General features: G+C 37.9%; 1 protein-coding gene across 7 annotated transcripts in view; it reads right to left on the reverse strand.

The window, feature by feature from the left end:
- Nucleotides 1-1,106: 1,106 nt before the first annotated feature.
- Nucleotides 1,107-21,151, reverse strand: part of LOC108331645 (uncharacterized) — a 46,211-nt gene continuing 26,166 nt past the window's right edge. For 2 of the 7 annotated variants that reach the window (XM_052876092.1, XM_017566484.2), the window contains 4 exons: nt 20,918-21,078; nt 20,563-20,677; nt 19,871-19,951; nt 12,913-13,434 (listed from right to left, as the gene is read on the reverse strand). In XM_052876092.1, the coding sequence (XP_052732052.1) occupies nt 13,210-13,434; nt 19,871-19,951; nt 20,563-20,677; nt 20,918-21,078 (582 nt within the window). In that variant the 3' untranslated portion in view covers nt 12,913-13,209. Of the gene's footprint in view, nt 1,505-5,803; nt 6,470-12,912; nt 13,435-17,726; nt 17,884-19,870; nt 19,952-20,562; nt 20,678-20,917; nt 21,079-21,151 lie in introns of those variants that run through there. The other 5 variants (XR_008248318.1, XR_008248319.1, XM_052876091.1 and 2 more) reach the window with 5 other exon arrangements.

Genomic DNA, 21,151 nt, shown 5'->3' on the forward strand with positions numbered 1-21,151 from the left:
TCCTTCTTCATCCTTCATAGAGTTTAGTCCTTGGATGAAGAGTTGGATTCTTCATTTTCTTCATGTTGATTATGCTGTCTTTTATCTTAAAAGAAATCTATAATGCTTTGACTAATTTGTTCTTAATATCTGATTTATTCTTTGTTTTGGCTCTCTTCTAAATAACCTTGCTGCCACCACCATCAACCACAACTTTAACATCATTGTTTCCGAAATTCAATTTGTTAGTGGCTACTTCACTGTAATGGTGGTTCTCCATGCTGAAATTCTTCATTTTTTCTTGAAGCATCCAATTTAGCTTTCCTAGACATTGTATCTCATCATTTTTTTCTTTAAGTTTTTGTTTCCAGCTCTGCCACCCTCATCATCATGACTACTAAAATTTCTACTGATCTTTTCATGGCCACTACCAAGCTCTTCACCCACAAAACCGGGCTCTCTCATCATTTTTTTTTCTTTAAGTTTTTGTTTCCAGCTCTGCCACCCTCATCATCATGACTTCTAAAATTTCTATCGATCTTTTCATGGCCACTACCGAGCTCTTCACCCACAAAACCGGGCTCTCTCCTTCGGTGTCTTCTGAGCCATTCACCATCTACCAGTATTAAACAATATCAAAAGTCTACTTTTTCCTAATTAACATAAAATACAATATCTCTAACATTACACTTTAACGTGTCACTTTGACAAACACTAATTTTTTAAAATGAGTATCTTAATATAAAAAAGAAGAGTTAATCTTTTCTATGAAGTTACATGTTAGTCGTTAAATATACTTTTAATCTGCCTTATATTAAATATATAAATAAATACTCTATTATAATAAAAAATATATAAATTAAACGTAAAATATAAATAAAAAATAATAATAAACTAATCAAAAATAAAATACAGAATAATCTAATATATCTAACATTAATCTTTTCATTTAAACTGTATGATTGAGAATCACGTCACAACAAAAATCAAATAATGTTTACTCAAAACATACCATTATGTTTAAAATTTCTTTTATACAAATCTTGTGTCCAACTTTATATTAATAAGAAATCATTTAAGATTTAATTCATATAAATAGAAATAAAATGTAATATTTCAAAAATACATTAAAATAATATTCAATTAATCCTTTCACTCTCTTCAGCTTTGACGAAATTTAACACAGTAATAATAATAGAAAGGAGATATTTTAATTTTTAAGGCTCTCCCTTTTCTTTCCCATTCTCCTCTAACCAAACACTTAATCTGCAGATTATGGGCACTCCCATAGTCAACAATTCATGTTCTAGTCATGAATCATTAAGCAGTTTTACTAAAATCTTAGACCTACCTGAGGCATCCTAGCTACGTCCCAAATGTTGAGAACATACCTAAAAACCAACAATCACTATCGATTTCACCTCAGATAAAGCACAGGCAACAACCATCTGTTTCGTCGAGTCCAGTTTTATACCACTGAATTTTTTTCATGTCCGCTCCTTTCAAAGGTGCCATCACCCGTTGCCTGCATCGCATTAAGGGGAAGCAAAAAAAATACTGAATGGAAATGTTTACAGACAAATACAGAATGGAACAGAAATACTAGAAGATCAAACAAGTGAATAAATAACCAATCAGGAAACTGAAAAAAGTAGTAAAACAAGTGAAACTCAAAGATCAATCCCAAGAATAAACAAATAGCTGAAGGTAATCCATTAAAAAACTTATTCCTTGAGATTAAATTTTCAACAAGGAAATGAGTCATCAACACATCGTCTCTTACCCCAAGATTCTTGGGATAAAATATTATGACTATCCATATTAGGATAGTTGACTTATAGGTTTGTGTCGCAGAATCATGAGAACATAATATTATAACTCCAGGAACATTATAGCATAATTACATGATCTTTTCTCTCGTATATATTTATGATCTTTTCATTTAACTACAAAAGAAGAAAAAATTCCTTTTATTTCCTTTCTTTACATGGTATCAAGAATGGTAACGATTCTGTGCTCAATCATTCCTTCCTACACCATAATTTTCCCATTCTTGTTTCCATGGATAACGATAAAAATATACCAGATTGCAACAGTTCTTATTCTCTCCATCATTCTGACCATTTTGGAATGGTTCTTTCCCCCAAAGCTCTAGACAGAGTTAATTATTCAACTTGGCGTAGAGCTGTGATCATCTCTTAGAATGCAAAATCCAAATTCAGTTTTGTTAATGGAACTCACAAGGCACCTCTTGATGAGGATCAAACATCTGCAACCTGATTTCCTAGAGGTCCTAACTCAAAATCCTGACAGGCAAGAGGATTCATATTGGTTGGATGATTTATTTTCAGTATTGAGGATTTCGATGACGAGTATTATTGTCAAGGATTTTTTATGGCAACACTAAATTGTAAAGTGATTAAGGATTGTGTTGGATTATCCCATGAAGTTGTGAAATGCATTACTTCAAATAAAATTGACGAGGAGTATTATTGAGGATTGTATTGAAGATTTCGATGACGAGGAGTATTATTGTTAAGGATTTTTTATGGCAACACTAAATTGTATAAGTGATTAAGGATTGTGTTGGGTTATCCCTTGAAGTTGTGATATGCGTTACTTTAAATAAAATTCTTTTAATATTAATTTGAATAAATACTAAGTACATAGTATTATGTTCTTTAACCAATTGTGTTCTTTACAATGTTGTCAAAATCATGAGTAAACTTGCAAACTCATTTGATCTCGAGAATACCAAGGAGCCTGCGAGATGGTGTGAATGCGAGATCATGGGAGGTGTGGATCGTTGTGTCAATCCTTCCCATCTTGAGAAGACAGAGTTTGATGAGGCACACGCGAAATTAAGCGGTCACACGACAGTGCATGCACCTCTTGATGCTAAAGTTGTCATTGCTGTCTAACCATCACTATAGTCGCCAATGACCATCAGAGCACTCACTTGCCACCAGTTTCACCTCGGCATCACAACATTGCACGCATCATCACCAGCACTACTCACAGTTGTTGACACTTGCTCTCTGATCCAATCACTTTTACTGTTTTGCCCTCTCTTTGGTTTTGCTATTATGAGAACATAAAGACCTATTTTTAGTTGTGAACAGGATCTTATTTCTTAAGACTAATTATGAGCTATTTTTATCATCTATATTATTTTTAATGGATGCATGGGCTTATGAATATAGTTTTACATACGCTCGTAACTCTTACTAGTAACTCTTACTAGTTTTCCGATTCTTAAGTTTGACAACATTAGGTATTTGAATCTAATTGAAATAAAGCAAGTGTAGTTTGCATAGTCTTGAAAAAGAATGAATTTTATTATTTTCATTCATGTATATTACATTCTCATTACTTCTAACAATCTAATCTTTTAAAAAAAGGAAATAAGGAAGCAATATATTGAAAAATAAACTAGAAGATCCTACAAATATTTTCTCTAATTAGAAAAATTTTATATATAAATAGAGAAGATTGGGAGAAAATATCCCTTGTGTGTTTAGCATACACATAGGGTAGTTTATTTATATTATAAGATATGGGCCAATGCCCTTAATACAGAATAGACTAAGCCCAAATAACAGAAACACACATCTTAACATCTAACACTCCCCCTCAAGCTGGAGCATATAAATCATATGTTTCAAGCTTGTTACAAAGATAATCAATTCTAGGTCCTCGTAAGGACTTAGTGAATATGTCTGCCAACTGGTTGCTTGAGTTAACAAACTCAGTCTTGATATCTCCGGATATGATTTTTTCTCGAATGAAATGACAATCAACTTCAATGTGTTTGGTTCTCTCATGGAAGACAGGGTTAGAGCTAATATGGAGAGCAGCTTGATTATCACATATAAATATCATGTGAGTGACATCTCCAAATTTCAATTCACTAAGCAATTGTTTAAGCCACACAAGCTCACAAGTAGCTGATGCCATAGCTCTATATTCTGCTTCTGCACAGGACCTTGCCACAACACTTTGCTTCTTACTTTTCCAAGATATCAGGTTGCTACCAATAGAGACACAATATCCAGAAGTAGACCTCCTATCAGAAGGGGAACCAGCCCAATCAGCATCTGAATAGCAAACGATTTTTGTATCGTTGTTAGGGCCATATAGCAAACCTTTTCCAGGTGATCTTTTAATATACTTCAGTATGTGAACAACTGCATCCCAATGGTCTTCACATGGGGAGTTTAGAAATTGACTCACCACACTAACTGCGAAGGAAATGTCAGGACGCGTAACAGTAAGATAGTTTAATTTACCAACTAGTCTTCTGCACAGGATCTGAGAAAGGCTCCCCCTGATTTGGTAGGAGTTTGATGTTAGGGTCCATAGGTGTCTCAACAGATTTACAGTTCATTAACCCTGTTTCCTTCAAGATGTCTAACGCATACTTCCTCTGAGATATGACAATACCATTATTGGATTGTGCTACTTCAATACCCAAAAAGTACCAGAGTTTGCCAAGATCTTTGGTTTGAAAATGATGACAAAGGTGTTGTTTCATCTGAGAGATGCCAAGATAGTCGCTTCTTGTGAGAACAATATCATCGACATACACTATTAAGTAGATACATCCAGCACTCGAGTGGCGATAGAACACTGAATGATCCGCTTCACTGCGAGACATACCAAATTGTTGAACAACACAACTGAATTTACCAAACCAGGCCCGAAGAGACTGTTTTAGGCCATATAAGGATTTGCGAAGACGACATACCAATCCAGATGACTCCCCCTGAGCAACAAAGCCAGGCGGTTGCTCCATATAAATTTTTTCATGCAAATCACCATTGAGGAAAGCATTTTTGACATCAAGTTGGTAAAGAGGCCATTGTCGAAGAGCGGCCATGGCAATGAATAGGCGAACAGAGGTCATTTTTGCCACTGGAGAAAAAGTATCACCATAATCCAAACCAAAAATCTGTGTGTAGCCTTTGGCAACCAGTCGAGCTTTCAGACGATCAATTGTGCCATCAGGACCAACCTTGATAGCATACACCCTCCTGCAACCAACAACAGACTTTCCAGATGGTAATTGGACAAGCTCCCAAGTTCCACTTTCCTGTAAAGCACTTAATTCATCGATCATAGCTTGACGCCAACCAGGATGAGTTAAGGCATCACCCACAAATTTGGGAATTGACACAGAAGAAATGGATGAGAGACAAGTATAAAAAGATGGAGATAATCTGTGGTAATTAAGAACAATATAATGGGGGGAAGGGTTACGGGTAGAGCGTATACCTTTACGGAGGGCAATAGGCAAGTCAGACTCAGTTGCTGGAGCCGGAGGAGACACATGAGGCGGCACTGGAAGTGAGTCATGAGGGAGACAATTACGGCGACTATAAACCTGAAGGGGTGGAAGTGAAGTATGATCCTGTGGTGAATGAGAGTCTAAAGAAGGAGAAGACAAAATGGGTGAAGCATCACCAGGAGGATCACAGATAAGAGGAATATCAACAGTAATAGGGAGAGGTACAGAACTAGAAGATAGATGTGAAAAGTAAAAAGAAGACTCATCAAAAGTGACATCAGCAGAGATAAAATGACGATTGAGGGAAGGGGAAAAACACTTATAGCCCTTTTGTGACCGTGGAAATCCTAAGAAGACACATTTGTGAGACCTAGGAGATAACTTATCAAGACCAGGACTAAAATCATGAACAAAACATGTAGACCCAAAAACTCGAAGAGGTAATGGATGCAGAGGGTCTTGAGGAAATAAGATAGAATGAGGGATTTTGTTATCTAGGACGGAAGATGACATGCGGTTGATAAGATAACATGCTGTGAGAACTGCATCACCCCAAAAACGTGAGGGTACTTGACCATGAATCAGAAGTGTACGAGTTGTTTCAATAAGGTGTCTATTCTTGCGCTCAGCCACCCCATTTTGTTGAGGGGTATAAGCACATGAGGTTTGGTGAAGAATGCCATGAGAAGCCATAAACTGTTTAAACGGGTGAGAAAGGTATTCACGACCATTATCACTACGTAAATTTCGAATAGACACCCCAAACTGTGTTTTTATTTCATTGAAAAAAGATTGGAAAATAGAAAACAACTCAGAACGATTCTTCATTAAAAACAACCAAGTACATCTGGAATAGTCATCAATAAAGGTAACAAAATACTGAAAACCTAAAATGGACTTAACACGACTAGGTCCCCAAATGTCAGAATGAACCAATGAAAAGGGGGACGACGCCCGTTGTGAGACACTACGAGGAAAGGAACTACGAGTATGCTTCCCTAACTGACAAGACTCACACGACAAACTGGATAATGTGGACAACCTCGGGACAAGTTGTTGTAGTTTGGCAAGACTAGGATGACCGAATTGAGCATGAAGAAGGGATGGTGACTCCATGACTACGCCAACATGTGGAGAAGGGCGGAGATGATAAAGGCCATGAGACTCACATCCTGTGCCAATCATGTGTTTCGAACTCCGGTCCTGCAACCAAACAAAATCTTTAGTAAATGAAATAACACAATTAAGAGTACGAGTTAAACGACTAATGGACAATAAGTTGAAGGGAGACCCAGGGACATAAAGTACATGATCAATGGATATGGATGGAAAAATATTAACAGTACCAATACCATGAGATGAGACTCTAGACCCATCAGCCATTGTTACCGAGGGTAAATTATCCGGACATGACAAGGAAGAAAACAAAGACTTGTTACCAGTGATATGATCGGTGGCGCCTGAGTCAAGGACCCAAGGTCCGAGGGAGTGAGTTAGACCAACAAAAGGTGTACCTGTACGTGCAACAGATGCAGATGTAGTGGAACCAGAGTGCTGATGATCCTCATACCATCTGAGAAATTCGTTAAAGATTGCAGGTTTGTCTACGATATTAGATGAAGTAGGATGGTCTGCAGACGGTGATCGGGGAGGTGGATCAGAATTTGCCATTGCTACAGGTCGAGGAGGACGTCCATGGAGAGCATAACATTTATCAATCTTGTGGCCTAACTTGCCACAATGGTCATATTTTGGACGTCCTTTACTTGGCTTGCGAGATCGACTTCGATCATCACGTTGAGCAGCCATAACAAAGGAATCATCAGTGTGAGGAGATGTCTCAATGACGGGTTTGCTCGGTATACGCAAAAGAGCAGAACAAGTAGAAGTAAAATTGGGTATGACAGGAGAACCCAAAATCTGATCACGGACATGAGAAACATCATCAGAGAGTCCGTATAATGCCAACAACATGAAGAAGGGCATGAATTTTACCCAAATATTCTGCCATGGGACCAGGATTGCGCGGACCAATAACGGTTAATAGGTCCTGACAAACACCATAAAGACGCTGAGTGTCATTTGTGTATAACAACTTCGCTTGTGCCCATACTTCTGAACATGTTTCATAGGATCGAAACATTTGTTTCAGTGAGGAGTGAATGGTGGACTTTATAACAATGCATAACTGAGCATCAATTTTCATCCAGCGGGAGGTGTCATCTATGGGAGCAGTAGTCACATTTTGAGTAAGATGATCTAAGTACCCCTGACTCTTCAACCAAAGTTTGATGTCGGACACCCATGTTGCATAATTTGTGCCATCTAACTTGTCAATGGACAAGTGTACATTCACATAATTGGTATATATTGAGGGATCAGAAGATGAGCCACCAATAGAGGTGTTTGTAGACGAGGAAGACGCCATGGAGAGGGAGAAACCCTAAAAATTCAAAGTGCTCCAATTGACGCAACGACCACAGATCCAGAAAGAGGGCGAGGAGGCGACCACGGCGGTGCTGATCGGCGGCGGAAAGCTCCAACGACGCGCCGGCACGCGCGGCGGCAGCGACGACTCTTGCGGCGGCGCGTGGAGGCGCGTGGGTGGTCCGTTCGCCGCGATCTTCGTACCACAGTGGTCGCCCGGCTGAGACGATTCCGATGGTGTGGTCGCCGGTCGATTCTAGAACTCCGGCGCCAGCAGCGGCGGCGGCAGCGGCGGCGGCGACGGCAGCGTTGGAGGCGACGGCAGCGACGGTGACTGCAACGGCAGCGGCAGTGATGGGTGCCGGAGACCGTGGAGTTGACTGGAACTATTCCTGTGCTCTAGATACCATATGAGAAATAGAGAAGATTGGGAGAAAATATCCCTTGTGTGTTTAGCATACACATAGGGTAGTTTATTTATATTGTAAGATATGGGCCAATGCCCTTAATACAAAATAGACTAAGCCCAAATAACAGAAACACACATCTTAACATCTAACATTTTACATACGCTCGTAACTCTTACTAGTAACTCTTACTAGTTTTCCGATTCTTAAGTTTGACAACATTAGGTATTTGAATCTAATTGAAAAAGAATGAATTTTATTATTTTCATTCATGTATATTACATTCTCATTACTTCTAACAATCTAATCTTTTAAAAAAAGGAAATAAGGAAGCAATATATTGAAAAATAAACTAAAAGATCCTACAAATATTTTCTCTAATTAAAAAAATTCTATATATATTTTTTCTAATTAAAAAGATTTTCCTCTAATTACAACACATAGTATATAGAGGAGAAATGATTTTAGAATGAAAAAATCAAAGACTTTGTTTTGTGAAGTTTGTTCACTTCGCTTAGGAAACCATACGTCGCTTAAGCGAGGAGCACTGTTGCTCAAGCTATGGATATTAGTTCAAGCTAGAAAGAGATCCTATAACAATTCTTTCTGCTCTGGAATTTTGGTTGCTCAGGAGACAAGAGAAACACCATAGCAATTCTCTCTTTTAAGATTCTAGTCGCTTAAACATTATATTGATGCTCAAGCGGTAATATAGTGACACTCAAATGAGAATTGGGCATTTGAGCGAGAGGCCTATACAATTTTCTTTTCCCTAGAGGGATGATACTTAAGAGATATTTCCCTTCTTCTTGACTTCTTGGTGTTATACGAGTATGGGATTTGTTACGTACCTAAGTACAAAACCTAACCAGCTAACCTCTCACACAACAAGCACAAAAAAATGAACGAATGATAATAGATGAATGAATCTCTTTTATTGAACGAATCTCTTTTATTGATGGTAATATCTGAATAAACAAAAGTAAACAAGGGTAATTGGGAGCATAACCTCCGTCAATTACTTGGGAGCATAACCTCCCTCACAGGAGCATAGCCGCCTGACAACAAACTCAATAGTCAAAAGCATGCCCTAAACAATAGCATCTAGCTTTATTTATATTAAATATTTCCCTAGAATATAATTCTATTTACTATAATTAATTTCTACTCAACATTCCCTTAGGATATACCTCTATTTACTATAATTAACTTATACTGAATATTTCCCTAAGATATAATTCTATTTACTATAATTAACTTATACTGAATATTTCCCTAGGATGTAGCTCTATTTACTATAATTAACTTATACTGAATATTTCCCTAGGATATGACCTTATTTACTATAATTATTTCCTGCCCATCCTAACTGTTGTCCTAGTTAGGATAGTCATTCTTCAACCGATCGGATCTAGCTCTTCACCGCCTTCCCTTCGGCTTTGCTTTCCCTTGCCTCCTACCGTTCAGCTCCAACTCTTCACCACCTTCCACCGTTCGGCTTGCTTCCCCCTACCTCCTACTGTTCGGCTCCGCTCTTCACCGCCTTCCACCGTTCGGCTTGCTTCCCTTTGCCTCCTACCGTTCGGCTCTCCTGCCTTCTATCCTATCACTCAGTATCCTATCATTACACCCCGCTGCAGAACAATCTTGTCCCCAAGGTTGGAACTGGGGAGCTTGATCTCATGGCTCTTCAATTCAGGTCTAGAGGTTTGGGTGGTGGCAATTCCCCTTTCAATGATTCTCATTCTTCCTTCATTCTAGTCACCTTTTTTCCAGAATCGTAGGCCTTGAGAAAATGGTCTTTGATGTCTTCCCATACTTCAAACAACTCTCTTCGCTTTGCAGGTGTATCAAGAACTGCAAGCCCCCTTTTCTGTTCGCTAGCCCACGTCTTCCCAAAATCCATCTTTCTCTTTGGAGCATTGATTCTTCCATCTGCCCTTCCTTCCAAAGCCTTCTTTCTTCCTTCCCTCACGCTAAGGGTATCCGATAGTTCTCTCCCGTTCGGATCTGTCAGTCCTCGCCCGTTCGGATCTGTCAGTCCTCGCCTGTTTGGTTCCGGTTCTCCTCTCTCGTTTGGTTCTGACTGTCCCCTCCCATTCGGATCCGGCTATCCTCTCCCGTTCGGATTTGGCAGTCCTCTACCGTTCGGTTTCAGTAATCCTCTCATGTTTGGATCCGACATTCCTCGCCTGTTCGGAGCTTGGGCGTATTCTTCCGTTGTCCCTGACTGCTTACTGGCCGCCAGTCTTTCGAAGACTAACACCCTGCTTCTTTCTCCGAATCGGATCACCATCGCTTCCTTTAAACCAGCCTACGAACGGTTCCTGGCCTTCTCCCTCCAAAATCTGAACCTGTATCCGACACTTCTCTCCATACAGATGTAGGCTAGGCACACCTTCTCTTCCTCTGACACTCCATGTAATTCAAAGAATTTCTCAGCTATGTTGATCCAATTCGATAGATCAGTTCCTTCAAAAACCGGTAACTCTACCCTTTTTCTCCAATTTGGTTGCTCCTGCGTACCACCCTCTTTCTCGCCTTCCCCTTCATCTCGCCGGTCCCTCCTTTTCCGGTTCACAGACCCCTGGCTTCCACCCGAGTTGCCATCTAGTTGTCGGTCTTGGCCTCCCATCATCCTCATCAGTTCTTGGAAATTTTCTTGCATTGCCGCCTCCAAAGTCCCCATGGACTGCTCCACGTTCTCCAGGTTCCGCTCCATGTCCTTCAGTTTCCCTTCGACTACATTCATTCTTCCTTCCATCTTGCCTTTCACTCTTCTTACAAGATCTGGCAGTTTCTTGATTACTTCTTGATCCCGCAGCGCTCCCTTGACGATCCGACAGTTCCCTCCCTTGAGGATCTGGCAGGTCGGACCAATTGTTACGTACCTGAGTACAAAACCTAACCAGATAACCTCTCACACAACAAGCACAGAACAATGAACGAATGATAATGGACAAATGAATCTCTTTTATTGAACGAATCTCTTTTATTGATGGTGATATCTAAATAAACAAAAGTAAACAAGGGTAATTGGGAGCATAACATCCGTCAATTACTTGGGAGCATAACCTCCTTCACAGGAGCATAGCCGCCTGTCAACAAACTCAATAATTAAAAGCATGCCCTAAACAATAGCATCTCACTTTATTTATATTAAATATTTCCCTAGAATATAATTGTATTTAATATAATTAACTTCTACTCAATATTTCCTTAGGATATACCTCTATTTACTATAATTAACTTATAATGAATATTTCCCTAGAATATAATTTTATTTACTATAATTAACTTATACTGAATATTTTCCTAGGATGTAACTCTATTTACTATAATTAACTTATACTGAGTATTTCCCTAGGATATGACCTTATTTACTATAATTATTTCCCGCCCATCCTAACTGTTATCCTAGTTAGGATAGTCACTCTTCAACCGATCGGCTCCAGCTCTTCACCGCCTTTCGTTCGGCTTTGCTTCCCCCTGCCTCCTACCGTTCAGCTCCAACTCTTCAGCACCTTCCACCGTTCGACTTGCTTCCCCTTGCCTTCTACTATTCGGCTCCATCTCTTCACCGCCTTCCACCGTTCGACTTGCTTCCCTTTGCCTCCTACCGTTTGGCTCCCCTGCCTTCTATCCTATCACCCAATATCCTATGAGGATTGCTTTAGATTGTTACATATGGTGTTTGGTGGTAATGATTTGTGAAGAGTGAGAATAAAATGTTGTCTAAATGAAATATTATGAATTAAGAAAATTGAGTATAAGTCAATACAAATTGTGATGTTTGATATTAGGTGTGGTATTTATGAAGTATGATGTATGAAAAAGGAGAACTTTTAAGTAATCATAGGTGGGTAATTTATGTGTTTTGGGTATTACCATGGAGGTAAAACTATGTTTAGTAATATAGTGTAACTTGTAACCATTAAATTACTTTAGTCATAGTGAGATTTCAAACTACTGATAACCCTAATCACGAAATGAAGGTATCAAGTAGTAATGGATCAATAAATGTTTCTGTTAACTAAGAGTCAGAGAGAAGACTCGTATCTCATGGGGGTTTTCAAAAAACGCCCAGTTGGTAATCTAGGTTGTCAATAGGTATCAGAGTGAGAAGACAACCCATAGCCAAACATACCAGTAGATCAGACAATTGTTAGTCTCTGGAGCTAATACTGGATGCAGTCTTCTAAAAGTCATCAGTAATTGTACTCGATATGAGAGCAGATAATACCACATGTTTAAGAGAGCATACCAAAACCGGTTAGAAGATGGAGTAAAAGAAGTGCATTGCTAAGCTGCACAATCTGTCAAGTAACCATTTCCTACAGCTTTTCATACCTATAGCTTTGCACCATATGCTCTTACTTGAAGAACTTATAGAGTACAAAGGAGCAGACTACAAAAGGTCAAGGCACTTCCTTAAACCCTAACCTAATAGTTGGGTTCCCATACATAAATAATAATGATAATAATAATAATAAAGAAACATTACATTTCAACATTGCTAAGCTGCACAATCTGTCAAGTAACCATTCCTACAGCTTTTCATACGTATAGCTTTGCACCATATGCTCTTAAATTCAGCACATAGAATACAATCATCAAAATTACACAATCTCCTCGGTTTACTGCTCCCCATTTCCACAAAACCATTAATTAAGAAAGAAATAAATTCGTTGATTTAGTAATAGCAGGTATAATATAACTTACTGCAAAAAACAATTTTCTTTGGGAACTAAAACTATAACGTGGAAAGTTATTGCTGATACCCTTGTAACTAATTGAGGTTTCATCAACTGAGATCTCAAGACAATCTTTAAAATATATCTCCATCCTCTTTAAATTTGAATGAATCTATATCAATAAAGCACAAGTTCAGAAAGAGAGTAGTTAGAGAGCACAGACTGACCTTAGTTCAAAGTCTAGTTCTTATTTATGCATGGTATGCCTAGACTATCAAACAGCTTGGATGAGCTTTGAGTAATCTTTCTTGAGGTCTTGACTATTGTATATCTTTCATATTATATGACCAATCATTTAACCTGTGATTGACAATTATAACTCAAATTCTGTAGGACATTTTGTCGTAAAAGTATTTTATTGGATGGCCTTCACTGAAAATTTCTCAATTTCTCCCCTAAGATATTGAAGATAAGGGAACACCAAGTCTGCATGACGTCCATAATAACGTGAGAAGATATCATCTATTCGATTTATGCTTTCCATAGCAGTAGAATCATCCAAGGAAAGTTGGATGGAAGAAAGCTTCACAAGTTCGTAAGCAATAACAATATCATCAGTATCGTATAGCTTTTCCAGAATCTGTAACACAAAAAGGAACAAAATGTTTTAGACCTATTACGTAGAAAAACTTATAAATTTTATAAGAAGACCATATTGGAAATGCATTCATTAACAAGTACTAGAAGTTAGATTGCAGGTTATGGGAGAAGTAACGCCCTTGAAAGGTGAGAAGTAACCAATATGCCTTATCTATAAGTCCTGTGAAGTGTTACTTAAGATTGAAACTGTAAAATAATTCTAGAGGGCTTAATTGATCCCTCTCACAATCTTCTATTTATAAGAATAAATTGATACACAAGTACATGATAAATAGGATAACCCTAGACACAATATAATCATGATAAATAGGGTAATCCTAGACACAATATAATCATGATAAATAGGGTAACCCTTGACACACTATAATGATGATAAAATAGGATAAATATCCTAACACTCCCCCTCAAGCTGGTGCATACAAATTGTATGTACCAAGCTTGGAACAAATAAACTCAATCCGAGGACCCCTTAATGACTTGGTCAATACATCTGCGAGTTGATCGTTTGACCCAATAAACTCAGTACATATTTCTTTGGTCAACAACTTTTCACGAACAAAATGACAATCAATTTCTATATGTTTAGTCCTCTCGTGAAATACTGGATTTGATGCAATGTGGAGAGCAGCTTGATTGTCGCAATACATCTTCATAGTATGGATGTCAAAAAATTTAACCTCTTGAAGGAATTGTTTCACCCATACAAGTTCACATGTTAGTGATGTCATTGCCCTATACTCAGCTTCCGCGGTTGATCGAGCTACTACATTCTGTTTCTTACTTTTCCATGAAATAATGTTTCCTCCCAGAAAAACACAATATCTTGTAGTAGACCATCTATCAATAGGTGAATCTGCCCAATCTGCATCACAATACCCAGAGACCTGAATGCTTCCTTTATCTTCATATAACAATCCTTGCCCGGGAGCCTTCTTTACATACCTTAGAATGCGAATGAGAGCATTCCAATACTCAACACATGGAGCCTGCATGAACTGACTAACCACTCCAACTACAAAGGATAGATTTGGCCTTGTAATAGTGAGATAAATCAGTTTTTCAACCAACCTCCTATACCTCTCTGGATAGGAGAATAATTCACCTTCTTCTGTCCTTAATTTCTGGTTTGGGTCCATGGGACTGTCTACTGGTCTACAATCGATCATGCCTGTTTCTTGTAATATATCAAGAGCATACTTCCTTTGGGAGATTACAACTCCATCTTTTGATTGCGCTACTTCAATGCCTAAGAAGTATTTGAGACTTCCAAGATCCTTGGTTTGAAAATGTCTACACAAGTACTCTTTTAGTTGAGATATTCCAACAGCATCATTTCCTGTAATGACAATATCATCAACATATACTATTAAGTAAACATATTTCCCGAGAGAAGAATGACAATAAAAAACTGAATGGTCTACTTCACTGCGTTTTAGCCCAAATTTTTGAACAATGGAGCTATACTTTCCAAACCAAGCACGTGGGGATTGCTTGAGGCCATATAGAGATCGATGCAATTTGCATACCATACCAGACTCCCCCTGAGCAACAAACCCAGGAGGTTGCTCCATATAAACTTCTTCCTCAAGATCACCATGTAGGAAGGCATTCTTGATATCCAATTGATGAAGTGGCCAGTGACGAATGGCTGCCATGGCAAAGAAGAGACGAATAGTAGTCATCTTGGCTACAGGAGAGAAAGTGTCACAATAATCAAGTCCATAAACCTGAGTGTAACCTTTTGCAGCAAGCCGAGCTTTAACCCGATCAATTTCACCATCAGGGCCAACTTTAACTGCATACACTCATCGACAACCAACCGCCTTTTTTCCTGGGGGAAGGGGCACCAGCTCCCAAGTATTACTGTGGTCAAGAGTCTGCATTTCTGCAATCATAGTTTGTCGCCATCCAGGATGATCAAATGCTTCTTTCACAGTCTTGGGTATAACAACAGAGGACACTAAGGATAAAAGAGAAAAATAGAAGGGCGACAATCGATGATAGCTTAGAAAATTATAAATGGGATGAGGGTTTCGAGTGGAACGAGTACCTTTTCTGAGGGCAATAGGCCATGCTGAATCATTTGCACCAAGAGGCGTGGGAGGAGGTGACGAGGGAGAAGAATCTGAAGTAGGAGATTCACCATTGTCTTGGGGAGGTGGACTATCCATTGGGGCCCTGTGTGGGATGATCTCAGTATGTGGAGAAACATGTGTAGAAGGATTGTGATCAAGACTTGGAATGACAGAGACAGTGGAGCTATTTGACTCAGCCATTGGAATAGGAAGGACGTGCTGGAGGATAGAAACATCCTGAACAGATGGAGAGAAGTAAGGAGTCTGTTCAAAGAATGTGACATTGGCAGACATGTAATACTTCTTAGTTTCAGGAGAGTAACACCAGTATCCTTTTTGAAGTCGAGAATAGCCTAAGAAGACACATTTGAGAGCGCGAGCGTAGAGTTTGTCTAGACCTGGAGACATGTCATGAACAAAACATACACAGTCAAACACTCGGGGAGATGTATGAAAGAGAGGATCATTAGGAAACAAAATGGAGAAAGGGACTTTATTATCAAGAGAGGAGGAGGGCATCCTATTAATAAGATAACATGCAGTTAAGATGGCATCCCCTAGTGATGGACAGGAATATGGGCACCAAGCAAAAGGGTACGAGTAGTTCCAACCAAGTGTCTATTTTTTCGTTTTGCTATACCATTTTGCTCTGGTGTATGAGGACAAGTAGACTGATGTAAGATACCATGGGAACTCAAGATGGCAGAAAAGGAGGATGAGAAATACTCTTTTGCATTATCACTTCTTAATATTTTGATTACTTGACCAAATTGATTCTTGATTTCATTCAAAAAGGATGTAAAGATAGCTGTCAGAAATAGAGAAGATTGGGAGAAAATATCCCTTCTGTGTTGTGCATACACATAGGGTAGTTTATTTATATTGTAGGATATGGGCCAATGACCTTCATACAGAATAGGCTGAGCCCAAATAACAGAAACACACATCTTAACATCTAACACTCCCCCTCAAGCTGGAGCATATAAATCATATGTTCCAAGCTTGTTACAAAGATAATCAATTCTAGGTCCTCGTAAGGACTTAGTGAATATGTCTGCCAACTGGTTGCTTGAGTTAACGAACTCAGTCTTGATATCTCCGGATATGATTTTTTCTCGAATGAAATGACAATCAACTTCAATGTGCTTGGTTCTCTCATGGAAGACAGGGTTAGAGGTAATATGGAGAGCAGCTTGATTATCACATATAAGTGTCATGTGAGTGACATCTCCAAATTTCAATTCACTAAGCAATTGTTTAAGCCACACAAGCTCACAAGTAGCTGATGCCATAGCTCTATATTCTGCTTCTGCACTGGACCTTGCCACAACACTTTGCTTCTTACTTTTTCAAGATATCAGGTTGCCACCAATAGAGACACAATATCCAGAAGTAGACCTCCTATCAGAAGGGGAACCAGCTCAATCAGCATCTGAATAGCAAACGATTTTTGTATCGTTGTTAGGACCATATAGCAAACCTTTTCCAGGTGATCCTTTAATATACTTCAATATGCGAACAACTGCATCCCAATGGTCTTCACATGGAGAGTTTAGAAATTGACTCACCACACTAATTGCGAAGGAAATGTCAGGATGCGTAACAGTAAGATAGTTTAATTTACCAACTAATCTTCTGTACCGTTCAGGATCTGAGAAAGGCTCCCCCTGATTTGGTAGGAGTTTGATGTTAGGGTCCATAGGTGTCTCAACAGATTTACAGTTCATTAACCATGTTTCCTCCAAGATGTCTAACGCATACTTCCTCTGAGATATGACAATACCAGCATTGGATTGTGCTACTTCAATACCCAAAAAGTACCGGAATTTGCCAAGATCTTTGGTTTGAAAATGGTGACAAAGGTGTTGTTTCATCTGAGAGATGCCAAGATAGTCGCTTCCTGTGAGAACAATGTCATCGACATACACTATTAAGTAGATACATCCAGCACTTGAGTGGCGATAGAACACTGAATGATCCGCTTCACTGCGAGACATACCAAATTGTTGAACAACACAACTGAATTTACCAAACCAGGCCCGAGGAGACTGTTTTAGGCCATATAAGGATTTGCAAAGACGACATACCAATCCAGATGACTCCCCCTGAGCAACAAAGCCAGGCGGTTGCTCCATATAAATTTCTTCATGCAAATCACCATTAAGGAAAGCATTTTTGACATCAAGTTGGTAAAGAGGTCATTGTCGAAGAGTGGCCATGGCAATGAATAGGCGAACAGAGGTCATTTTTGCCACTGGAGAAAAAGTATCACCATAATCCAAACCAAAAATCTGTGTGTAGCCTTTGACAACCAGTCGAGCTTTCAGACGATCAATTGTGCTATCAGGGCCAACCTGCATACACCAAATGATGATAAAATAGGATAAATATCCTAACAGTGTTAAGGCACTCAAGTCAGATAGAAGTGTGGGTAGTCACTTGGTAGTCAAATGTCTCTTTGTGAGCGTGCTTTACCATTCTTTTGTAGGGATACGTGAGTTTGTAGGAAGATATATTTCTAGGTGAGTATTTTTCATGTTTCCACAAAACTCGTAATCTTTATTGATCTAAGTGAACAACTTGTTTAAGTGTTTCCACGGATGTAGGAAAAAGGTGTCATCACAAATTCTATCCTGTGCTATTTTACTTATGATGCTATTTATGACAACAGACTTGGCTATTATGAGGTGCCTAAAGCTTCACCGAGTAGAATGAAGTGTTTGGTAGATTAGTTAAGTATTTGGTTCTTCTTTCTTAACAACGGTGTAAAATAAGACTGATTTATTATTCTCAATCATAAAAAATACATTCTCATACTCTCTATTTGTAATAATGTAATTCTCCTAAAACGGGATATAGGGAAACTAGAAAAGTAAAATAAAGGAAAATAGGGAAACTAGGAAACTAAAATAAAGGGAAATAGGGAAACTAGGAAAGTAAAATAAAATAAAAGATTATATATCTATTTCCTCTAATTAGGAAGATTCTAAAGATATTATCTTAAATTACAACAACAACTACTCCATCCGTATAAATATATTGTTAACAAATTCATAATTATTAAAACGTTTAGTTAATGCAATTAGAAGATTTATTTTTTTGTAGTGCAATATTTTTTAAAAACTCTCTAAACAAATTAATTTATGGAGACAGAATAATAGTAATGAAGTCTTAATTTATAAAACTAAACTCTTAAATTCTCCAATCTTTATAATGGAGAAAAAAGACAATTCATAACATTTATTATTTATGAACCAAAATAATTATGTGTATTTTTGGTCAAAAACAATTAATGCAAGTTCAATAGAAAAAAAAATCAATAGAAAGGGCAAAAAGATATTGGGCAAAAAATATCAGAAAAATATTTTACGATTAGGGACAATGGGAGTGGCTTTTAAGGGCAGGTTTTTCTCCCAAAACAATAGATAAACACCCTCCTTAAACGTTAGTCGTTAAGAAAAAGAACCAAACACTTTAATACTTAACTGAGTATCATATACCAATTGTTGTGGAACGTAGGCACCTAATGATACCTAAGTTTGCATCACGGTGAGTTTGGTCAAGGAGATTCTTGATCTAACTCAATTAAAAAAGTTTAGGAATTTAATTGATGTCCTTTAATCAAATCTTACTAAACTGCATCAATTTATTTCACTTCAAATGGAATTTGGTTATTAAGGATTCTCACTATTCATGGTTGAATGATTAAAATGCCCAAATCGTAATTGTTAAATTCATGAGTCCAGTTCCTATAAGATGCACACCAATGAGTTCTCATTTTCAATTGCTTGGTGCGGGTGAAATTTTCCCCAACATCAATAAACAATAACATAATCAACAGAAAACATGTTCCACAAGCATACATTTATATCCAGAAGAAGGCTACACTGGGAGAGGGAACTTATGTCAACAACCATCATAAAGTAAATATGAAAGTTAGATATAATAGTTTTTAGACTAATGGCTGAAATGTTTTTTGTTTTTCTTTTCTTTCTGTCTGATTTAACAGTGCTACACCACACAATTTAACAGGGCAGTTTTCTGAGTTCCATTTAAAAAATATTTATATTTCTGCCATTGGAAAGAATTCTGGATAGCTGATAGGTTCTAGGTATACAGGAACGGATATAGTAAACAAAAAATACGTCAAAAACAAATTTTTCCCTCCCCACCCCTTTGATACTAGTAAGCTTGTTCATAAAATGTTTTACCTGGATAGAAGCTTTGCAATGATCAACAGTAGGTACAGGAAGGGATATAGTAAACAAAAAATACGTCAAAAACAAATTGTTCCCTCCCCACCCCTTTGATACTAGTAAGCTTATTCATAAAAAGTTTTACCTGGATAGAAGCTTTGCAATGATCAACAGATAATTGTAATTCTCGTACTAAACAAAAAGCCTGAGCAATGCTGTCTTCTGCCTGCATGCATCATATTTTGTTGAAGGATATAAAAGTTAAATCATCATTAGAAACATGAGATATTGTTTGTCTACCAGTCCATGCTATTCAATAGTTGTCACCACAGATATACACACTTGGAGTCTAAGAAATCCAGACATTGAGGGCATGTTTGGATTAGCTTATTTTTTGTTTAAAAAGATTATGTATTTACATAAGTTCTCAAATACATATCATATATATCACACAAAAATAACTCCACACCCCTAAGGAGGTGTATACATCCTTTGGGGAAGAGAAAGGAAAAAAGAAAAGAGAGTGAGATATGTGAAGGGAAAGGAATAAAGAGATAGGGCTGATGGGAGTAAAAATGACATTTGAGAAATCAGGGTTGTATATTAAAGTGGAGTGGTTAAATGCAATATCAATATGATTTTAAGAGTTTTATAGGCTTCATCTTATCTATCTCATGATTACTTTAATTTTGCATTGGTTAACTTCAATGATTATGAAGTACTTGCTTGAACCGTATGGGTATTCCAAAACTACCCAACACACATACTATTAGAAAAAACAAATAGAACTATAACAAGCATGGAGGAGTTTTGTAAGTGGAGGAAGCTCAAACTCACCTCCGCAATAAGCTTGTTGTAAGCATGCAAATTTAATCTTAGTGATTGAAGAGATATCAAAGCATCAGAAATAGTAATACGCGAAATTTCTTTTGAAGATTTTGCATCCTGCAACCTGTCATTTCCGTATTTCAGGACGTAAAATACTCAAAAATAAGCAGTCATCTACTATTATGATGAGATCATGCAGGATTTAAAATGGGGTGGGGAAGGGGGGTGGCCAGGTGGCACGGGTGGGGTTATCAAGGTAGCCTCAAATTGGAAACTATTCAAGATTTGCATGATTATATTCAGAGTAAAAGGAAAGATGTACTTTAGGACGGGGTTATTAGGAGTCAAATTGGATAGTGCAAACCTTTTTATGCATATTAGAGCTTCACTGACTGCAGCATGAGAAGACTCCAAATCACAGTAAGAACCACATTTCAAACAGTATCCAGGTTGACCATGAATATGGGCCCCGTTTTGTTTGAAGACATTAAGAGATACTTCACAAATGTCATCATTCTTTTCAACCTGAAAGGGTGGAGGATTTTTATAGTGAAAAAATATTGCAAACTTGAAAGGGTGAAAACATGAATCATAATGA

Source organism: Vigna angularis, chromosome 4, assembly GCF_016808095.1.
Source record: "Vigna angularis cultivar LongXiaoDou No.4 chromosome 4, ASM1680809v1, whole genome shotgun sequence".
Classification (NCBI taxonomy): Eukaryota; Viridiplantae; Streptophyta; class Magnoliopsida; order Fabales; family Fabaceae; genus Vigna; species Vigna angularis.